Source organism: Capsicum annuum, chromosome 4 (genome assembly GCF_002878395.1).
Source record: "Capsicum annuum cultivar UCD-10X-F1 chromosome 4, UCD10Xv1.1, whole genome shotgun sequence".
In the NCBI taxonomy this organism is placed as follows: domain Eukaryota; kingdom Viridiplantae; phylum Streptophyta; class Magnoliopsida; order Solanales; family Solanaceae; genus Capsicum; species Capsicum annuum.
Window position 1 is genome coordinate 223,086,365 of NC_061114.1, and position 10,148 is coordinate 223,096,512.

Here is a 10,148-nt window from a genome sequence, read left to right on the forward strand (position 1 = left end):
CTTGTTTCAATCTTGGGAAGTGATATCGACAATTTTTACAACAAACTTCTCAAGGGGCAGAGTAGAATCACTTTAATACAGATTTGGTGCCTCAAGTTACACAGTTAGGTTCGTAGAACAAATTCGAAATTTCTCCTTCAAAGGCTAGATAGACGGAAAGAATGATCGTCGTTTAGATAACTACTGAAGATATTGTCTTGTTGTTGGAAAAAGGACCCTCGATGATGGTAAACAAAATTTAGGTCGGGTCATGGTTTGGTCCAAATTGGTGGGTCGGATTCAAGTTTTAAAAGAGTTTGGTGGATTTATTTTTTGTGATGTGCCAATTATTTGGTTTATGTGGCAATTTAAATTAAAAAAAAAAAAGAAAAGAAAGAAGAATGAGCTTGTAAATTTCCAGCTAATCATTTAACATCCAGACGAGTATATTTACTCCTAAACTTTAACAACAAGGGCATATTTGAACCAAACTTTTAACGGAAGGTATATTTGGATCTTTTCACAAAGTTTAGGGGTATATTTGCTCCTAAACTTTAATAGCGAGAGCATATTTGGACCAAACTCACAATGGAGGGTATATTTAGACCTTTTCTCAAAATTTAGAGGCACATTTGATTGACCCTTTTCCCTTCTTTTTATTTGCTACCTTGTTTTTTTTAACATCAAAGAATATAAATTTTGATAAACGTTTTAAGATGTATTTTTTAATTAAATTGAAAAAAAATATAATTTGTAGTGCTTTTCATATGATATTTGAATATCTAAATTTTAATTTAAAAAAAAATAATCTAATTTAATTTAGCTTTGAAAATTAATTAATTCACTCATGAAGAACAATGGATTTGTTGTGTTAATCAAAAACTTGCCATGTTGATGTAGTAGTGATTAGTGACATGTCTATAATTAAATGGATTGAATTGGTTCAACTTGCAATATTTATTGTTGAAGTACGTAGTAGTACGACTAGTATGTTATCTTCTACCGACCTTATTGCTTCCAATTTTTCTTTAATCACTTTCAACTTTGAACAAGTCCTAAGTAAGCAAAGATTCTGTAGAAAAGTCAATTCTATAATTTCTGAAGTCTTGCTGCTTGAGCAATTGGGCTGTGCGACTGACGAAATAGGTGAAAATCTTAAAAGAAAATCAAAATTTTAATTTTCGTTAAAAAGGGCAGCTGATGCACTAAAACTCTTTCTTTCTAAGGGATTCGAGTAAGGGCCGGACCATAAGAATCTATTGTATACAGCCTTATCTTATTTTTATCAAAGGTTGTTTCCACGGCTTGAACAAGTGACCTCTTGGTCACATGACAACAACTTTACTGATTACTCCAAAGCTCTCCTTCAAAGTTAGAAATTTCAATACAGATTAATAATATATATGTCAAAGTCATGATTTTTCTTTATTCTATAAGATTCTTGACAGTAGACATATCAATATTTTAAAAGTCTTAGTCCTTCTCTATTGCTCTTTCTCTATATGGTATGTACAGCCTGACAATTCATTGGGTGCAAAATGAGGACTGAAGCTGTTTTGTTAACTTTGTTGATCTATTTCTTATTGGCAGCATTTTCATTGGCTAGTAAAAAAAATGGTTTACCACGTGATGATTGTAACATGATAATGTGGAGAATAGGAGCAATTATTGATCCAACAAGAAGAGTAGGCAAAGAGCAAAAGGTGGCTATGGAAATAGCAGTTGATGACTTCAATGGCCAATATTCCAAATGTTCACAGTTAGTTTTCAACTTTGCTTATTCCCATAATCCTGCAACTTCCCTTGGTAAATTCCTACTCTCTATAGATCATCTTTCTTTCCTTTTTTCCTTTTAATGACAAGGAGCTGATATCCTTCGAATGCATAGTATAAACCTCGCTTCAGTGTAATAGCTCGCAATCCCTACAAAAAAGCTAAACTGCACTAAGCAAGCTTCGTGCAACAAACTCGACTGAGTATTCATATATACCTTTTCCTCTCTCCTACCCAAGCACGCGTGAATGTACCGTTCATGCTACAAGCTCAATAGAATCTTCTAGTTTTAGTAAAAATCCTATATCTATATAATATTTTACTCAACAACTTCAAAGGACTAAAATCTAAGATTTGTAAATTTCAAATTGTGAATCTGCGTCTCATCTTGCCAATTTTGATCTAGAGGCAATGATGAGGAAGAAATGAGAACACCCGCAAGTTCTCAAGCTCATAAGGAGTCCTATTGCTTTCACACATTCACCTATATAGGAAAATAATCTTCTATAAATTTTACAGTATTAAATAAGTACTCTTTCGCTATCGTAAGTTTTAAGTATAAATAATGTTTCTACAATATATGAAAAGATTACAAACGAGAACTTTTGTTATCATAAGTTAACGTATAATCAGAGGCGGATCCAGAATTTCAAACATGTGGATTCCCAATAAAATAAATAAAGCTGAAAAAAATTAAATGGAACAATATATGAAAAGTTTATAAACAAGAATTTTTGTTATCATAAGTTAACGTATAATTTATAAATAATACAAAAAGCTATATAATCATAAGGTTATTAAACAGTTACAGTTGTGATTCTTTCCTAATAACTTTGAAAAATCAACTACAATTGTTCTCGAACAAGTGACAAGCATACTTTTGAATCCATCTCAACTAAAAGTTTAAGTTATTGAGTAAAGTATATTTTAATTTATTTACTAAATGCTTGTTAAAAAGGGCAATTTTTAATTTATTTAACTGATGAACTCAACCACGCTTTGGGCGGACATAAGAAAGTGAGTGAATTTATTAAATATAATTTTTCTAATAATAAAAAATTGCAACTAAACACAAATAAGTGAAAGTTTTAAAATGTACCTCTGACATACCAAATTTTAGTTCTATTTATTGAAAGCCTATTTGGATAGGGTTAAAATTTGATCAAATTAACTTTTTTTTTTTTTTTTTAATTATTTGATAAAATTAAAAAGTGGTTAAAAAACTAAAAATTTATTAAGAAATGCAAAAAGTAAACTGCTAGTATCTTTTTACCTTTTTAGATTAAAATTCTTTTAGATTTGACCAAAACACTTACTCCCTCCGTCTCATTTTACTTGTCTCAATTTAACTTGGCACATTCATTAAAAAAAATAATTAATAAAATGGCTAGTTTATCATAGTACCCCTATTAAACGATGTTTACATTTTAATTTGAAGAAAAAAATAATTAATGCAAAGGGTAAAACATAAAAAAAAAAAATTCTCTTCTTGATTTGTGAAAAATGAAAAGTAAAATGAGAAATTAAATTAGGAAATTTGGGACAAGTAAAATGATACGGAGGGAGTACCTTTTATCCCTTATATTTTTCTCCAATTTAAATAATACCCTGAACTCGTGGCCTTAAATATATGGTTTCTTTCTTTTTCACTTTGCTGCTTCTCTTCGTCTTTTTCCTCTAATTTCCTCTTCATCTTTCTCCTTTATTTTCAACAATCATCATGCATCAAAGGTTTGCTCAAAAAATTTATTTTAGAATTAAAAATTATAAATAACTCTAGTGTTAAACAACTTTAAGGATATTTAAACCATTTTGACAATAAAAAAGTGGTTAACAAGACTTGTTTACCAAATACATCAACAACTTTTTTTCAGGTGAAACACTTCTCTCCTTTAATTTATAAATATTTATTTTAAATTTTTACTCACTTAAATTAAAAAGCTATTTTTTTTAAATCTTATTCAAACGGACTCTACACATCTTAATCGCGCAAACTCGAGAAAAGTAAATACTCAATTTTGAAAATATACATATGTAAAGGAATGGTATTTATATGAATGCAGAAGGAACCTAAACTAAACCATGACCTCTCAAAATTCCAACTCAATTTTCTTTGTACTTCTAGCCGCCTTGACAGGGCGGTGCTCTGATCGATTGAACTACAATTCCGAAAAAATTAGGTGTACAGAGTGCTTTGTTGCTTCGCTATTTTTTGTGCAACTTATATCAACGTGTCTCTCCCGTTACTACAAAAACTATATTGAAATTAGCGAGAGAATGAATTCATGACACTGTAAAATTCCTTCTTTTTAACAATAACAAGAAGAAAACAAACCGATTTTATAGCTCTAATCTCTTTGTACCGTAAATGATAATCAAAGAAGGCCAAACTTTTTTTTGCAGAAGTTGATAAGATTTCTCAATACTTAGCTAAGCATTTGGCCATAGTATTTGGAAAAATATATTTTACTTTTAAAAGTTTGCAAAAATTGAAATTTGTCTCAAATACTAGTATTTTCTAGTATTTGGGAATTTGGAATATTTGCCAAATAATGGCAAGTTATATGTCCAAGGCAAGTTTTTTCCCAGATACTACTTGGGAAATCTATGGCCAAACAGGTCCTTAGACATTAGTATAGAGAATTTGACATACCAACAACTAACCTTCCTTCTACATTAAAGTGATCTTCCCTCTCAGAAACAAAAGGACTTTTATAGCAAAGTTTTTTCCTTACATCGGTTCCCATATGTCCTCTCTATTCCCTGTTCAAATATTACATAATCATCCTTCTACTCTTCATGGCTGGCTGCTGTCCATTCGTAAAGTTCAGAAAGTCAAGTACGAAATTTGTAAAAAAACATGCAATAAATAAAAGATAGGAGTCCATGGATTAGAAGCCAAAATCAGAACCTGCACAAGAAAATAATTGTCGCTATCAGTTGCAGATACTTGAGAGACTAAAAGGAAGGGTCAGCATTTATGTTAGAAGTGGTGATGACTTTGGAGTTTCATTTATTTTAAATAGCACAAACATGAAAAGAACAGGAAAATGTTTTAAAAAGGAGAAAGAAAGAAAAATAGGAATGTTGACCATAAAAAGATACGATATCACCTTGTCAATGTGTTACTTTAATTTATAGATTATATATCTTGTACATACAATGCAGCTTTGGTGTACTGACCTTAAAATTTTGCAGCAACTTATCTTGCCGACAAGAAGCAGGTACATGCCATCCTTGGACCATTGACACGCCAAGAAGCTGCTTTATTTTCGGACTTTGATGATGAAGCCTACAAGGGCATCCCCATTATTTCTCTAAATCCAGCTTCCACCTATTCGACTGTATTACTCACGGGACCACCTTCACTTATACAAATGAGTAATGATGTTAACTCCCAAATGCAATGCTTTGCTGCCTTAATTGGCTATTTCAAGTGGAGAAAGGTGATAGCTTTATATGAAATTAGTAACAGGTTCTCCAATATGGATTCTGGATTGATCACTCACCTCTCAGACTCTCTCAAAGTTGTTGACTCCTCTGTTGAACATCATTTGGCTTTTCCTCCTTTGTTCTCCCTCTCAGATTCAAAATCATTCATTCGAGAAGAGCTGGTGAAGTTAAGAACCAGGAATGTTAAAGTTTTTGTGGTGTTACAGTGTTCTTTAGACTTTGGTTTAGTTCTTTTTGAGATGGCAAAGGAACTGGGAATGATGGGGAAAGATTATGTATGGATTATTTCAGACAATATGGCAAGTCTTCTCGACTCTGTTGAACCCTCTTTTCTACTGAATATGCAAGGTGTAATTGGTTTTAAGGCAAACGTTAATGAAAAAACCGAGTCTTTCAGAGAGTTCAACGTTAAGTTCAGGAGAAAGTACAGATCAGAATATCCTGAAGATGAAGGCTATCCAAGTCCTAGCTTATATGCCCTCAAGGCTTATGATGCAACTTGGGCAACTGCTAAGGCCATGCAGGAATTATCCAAAAGCAATTCAAGTGAACTAGTGAAAAGCATTTTGTTGAGTGATTTTGAAGGTTTAAGTGGGAGTGTTAGTTTCAAGAATGGTAAGTTATATCAAAACCAAACCTATAGGATCATTAATGTGTTTGGCAAAAGCTACAGAGAAGTGTCATTTTGGTCACCAGAGTTTGGTTTTTCTGAGGTTCTTGCTGAATACAATGGGGTGAAGCTGAAAACTGGCAACGGTATACAAGGGGATTTGGGGTCAATTTTGTGGCCTGGAGGTACGCAAACTGTTCCAAAAGGGTGGACAATAGGTGGCCAAGGAAAACCACTTAAGATTGGGGTGCCTGCTAGGGGTGCATTTAATCAGTTTGTATCAGTTAATTTTAACCAAGAGAGGAATAAGACTACGATTGGTGGATTTTCAGTTCATGTTTTTGAAGTAGTAGTGAAGCAACTTCCTTATCATCTGCCGTATGTTCTTGTTCCCTTCAATGGTACTTATGATGAAATGGTGATAGGAGTTTCTAACAAGGTATGCATGCATGACTCTTAACATAGTATTCCCCAGTGAATTCTTGTGTAACTTTACAAATTTTGGTAAAAGGTCCAGATCATTACTTTCACTATACAAAATATTTTAATTTTACTGTCTGTTATGTTTTGGTGTCATTCATACCCCTAGTCCTTACCAAGTTGTACTTGCGGTTGAGTTTAAGGATCTCCGGCATGAACTGGGTGGATTCCACGCATCAAAATGCTTCAAAAAAGAAAGGTCGATTATTTATTCATCTACTTTTGACTATGGTTTTCAATTACCATCTATTATACTTCAAGATGGTGATCTGTTAAGCTCAAGGATAATAGGTAGGGGTGGTGGAACCAATGTAACGGTACCAGTTTCATCTGAACCCCGTTCCTTCAATGCAAAGCATAAATTTATGTGTAAAAATTTACTAAAATTGAAATAAATAGTAAATATGAACCCATATAATGGGCTAAATGCTAAGAACGTTAAAGATCGAACCCATAAAATTTAAATCCAAGATTCTCACCTGGTACAATTTGCTAAGGGTAAATGTATGGATGACCTCAAAGTATAATGAAAGGTAAAATTAAGATATTTCGTACAGCAGAGAGTACTTTTTGACCCTTTTGTTGCGTAAACATTTTCTTCATCATCAACCAGTGAAGTCTGCTGCTTAGAACTCATTGTTGCTAGTGATTTTGTTTTTACCATTTGCAAATACTCACCGGCTACTTCATTAATAGAGTCTGGATGCAGCGGTAGGTGATACCGATATATTGGCTGATCGCTATGCATATGCAGAATTTTCCCAGCCCTATATTGACTCTGGACTTGTCATGGTAGTGACCGAAAGACCTAGACTCAAAATACACCGTTTTATTGTTATAAAGGCTTTCGAGTTGAAGTTGTGGATTCTGCTGGTAGTGATGAACATGTCCACAGGGGTTGTCATCTGGTTGAATGAGTACGTAAACGGCAACCCGGATTTCAGTGATCCTTTCCCCCAGCTTATTGGATCCATGCTTTGGTTCTCTGTCACTTTTCTCTCTTTTTCACAACGTAAGTTTCAAACTTAAAAATACATTATACTTCCCCCTTCCACCTTCTTTGACACTTTCCTTATTAGTTCGTACAAAAAACACTTGTCACATTTAAATATTTCCTTAATGAGAACCTTTATAGAACATGAATGTTGTGACATGTTTAAAGTTATTGTCATGTGACCAGGAGGTCACAGGTTCAAGCTGTAGAAACAGCCTCTTGCAGAAATGCAAGGTAAGCCTGTGTACAACAGACCCTTGTGGTCCGGCCCTTCCCTGTACCCTACGTATAGCCAGAGCTTTAAAACGTTATGACATGTTTAAAGCCACAAGTTTTAAGTCTTAATTTTTTTTCTTAAACTGCATGCAGAATCAAAGTATGTCAAATAAAGTAGAGCAAAGGGAGTATCGAATAGGAAAAAGGGTAAATAAAAAACGCTCCTTCTCCCTTACACCCTCGTTTCTGATCTCTCCTAGTATGCCCATACATGCACCCATCTCAACATCCTCATTTCCGCTACTTGCATCTTTTGGACGTGTGAGCTTCCTGAAATATTTTGACTAATGGAATCGTTCCTAATCCACATGAAGCTTCCTTAACGTCAAGGGCAAATCCGAGAGGATGTGGTAACAGTAAATATATAAATGATCCAAAGTATAACGAAGAGTAAATCTGACATATTTTATATAATAGAGAAAACTTTGGACTTTTTCCCTTTAGAATAAAGGACTATACAGAACTATTGTTTGCACTTTGATCTAATTCAAAAACTTTTTTTCTTTTCTTTTTTTTCGAAACTGGTAACTTGGTCTAATTCAAAAGCTTGTAACTCCAATTTGGGAAATCATTACAGGAGAATCAATCAAAAGCAATCTATCGCGACTTGTGCTGGCTACATGGTTATGCGTAGTTGTTGTTGTCGCAGCTTGCTTTACTGCAAAACTTTCCTCCATCATGACAGTTCCTAGGCTGGAACCTTCTGTACTAAATGTGGATTATCTTATAAAGACCAATGCTGCAGTTGGTTGCAATGGCAATTCCTTTATAGTCAAATATCTGGTGAATTTGCAATTCAAGCCAGAGAATATCAAGAAAATCAGTTCAATAAGTGATTACCCTAAAGCTTTTGAGAAGGGAGAAATTTCTGCTGCTTTCTTAGTAGCTCCGCATGCCAAAGTTTTCCTAGCAAAGTACTGCAGAGGTTACACCAAATCAGGACCTGTCTTTAAACTTGCTGGTTTCGGTTTTGTAAGATCAAGAATTCATCTTTTTAGCTTTTCAATCTGCCTATCTCCATCTTTAGTGGATTAAAATTTCACATATGCTCGCTGAACTTTACTCAGTATAACAGTAAATTTACAATTGTTAATCTATCAGGTTTTTCCAAAGGGTTCTCCTTTAGCAATTGATATCTCAGAAGCTGTTCTTAAAGTCTCACAGAGTGGAGAGATAAATCAACTCGAAGAACAAATGCTCATTTCTTCAAACTGCTCTTCTCCATCAGCTGAGGATCAGGGTCCTGGATTAGGACCAGAGTTGTTCTCAGGTCCGTTACTGATTTCAGGTGTTATATGTGGAACTGTATTTCTGATCTCAGTCGCTCGTTTAGTCAGAAAACACCGGCAATATTTAAGCTCTATGATTGCAAATAATGCAAAAAGAGTTCTTAGATGGGCTTCTGTGGTTGTAACTCAATGCTATACAAGAATAGTAAGACCAAGATCAGTTAGAGATTGCAACGCAGTGATTGACCAAAGACCAAATAATCAACAGAATGGTGAAATTACAGAGGTATTATGACGGGCCAAAAGCTGGCAAGTCATGGACAGCAAGTTTCTCTTATCTAATATTCTAATGTGCTCTTGTAAATATATTATTTTCTTCCATTCTCAATATCAACAGAAAATCTTTGTGCAAGTTAATATGAGTTTATAAATTTTTGGAGCTGTTGATTCTTAGTTTTTTTGGTGATTAACAAATGATATGTTTGTGTATGATTCGAGTCCAAAGGTGCTTTGATGATTTTTGGGCTGGATCTGATAAGAATCAACACGCTTCGTTCGTTTGATTCTTCCAACTCTTAATGAGCAAAGCAAATATAACAAGCTAAGTTATAGTATAACCACATTGTAATATGATAATTTCATATGGTATTGACAATTTATTCATATCTGACGAGCATTTTCATGAAGCAGGTCTATATTGTTGATCAATGTCTTAGTAATTTTAGCAGCATATTCATATTTTGTGAATTTGAAATTTTACAATTTTGAATTTTAAATCATGATATGAAACTAAAACTTTATTATATATTTATAAGCAAACAAAAATTGCAAATGAAAACTTCTAATTTGAAACTAATCCTAGGTCCAAACGCCTACATAATCAAATTATGACAAGGGATGATCCAACCTATCTAAATTTTTATTTGGACTACAATATGAGACATGCCAAATTAAATTTATGCCTTACGAGTGGATTATAATTTACCCTTTTCCTTCATCAAAATGTTAAGTTGGACAATCGATTTAATTTTTTTTAAATCAGATAATAAATTAAATTTCTTGGAAAAGGGTACAGTTGTTAAAAAATACTCCATCATTTATCTTTTTTTTTCTTCTTTCTTTGTTTAGATAAAAGTCGTTTATCAGTGGATTTGGACTCTAAATATGGCTATCAAGTTAACTAAATTAAACAAATGAGTTAATGTATATTAAACCTAAATTAAGATAATGATCACCTAACTACTAGAATTTTGAATGATTTAAACAAAGTTAGATATTTGTGACTTGTGAGAACACTTATATATAGTAAGACTTTATCCGCAACCAAATATTTATACCAATTCAACAAATATTT

General features: G+C 33.2%; 1 protein-coding gene across 1 annotated transcript; it reads left to right on the top strand.

The window, feature by feature from the left end:
* The first annotated feature begins 1,502 nt into the window (after positions 1-1,502).
* Positions 1,503-9,297, top strand: LOC107868597 (glutamate receptor 2.7-like). Its single transcript, XM_016715280.2, has 5 exons — positions 1,503-1,785; positions 4,951-6,254; positions 6,992-7,307; positions 8,143-8,537; positions 8,667-9,297. The coding sequence occupies exons 1-5, from the start codon at positions 1,518-1,520 to the stop codon at positions 9,087-9,089; spliced, it is 2,706 nt and encodes a 901-aa protein (XP_016570766.1). The 5' UTR covers positions 1,503-1,517; the 3' UTR covers positions 9,090-9,297.
* Positions 9,298-10,148: the final 851 nt, after the last annotated feature.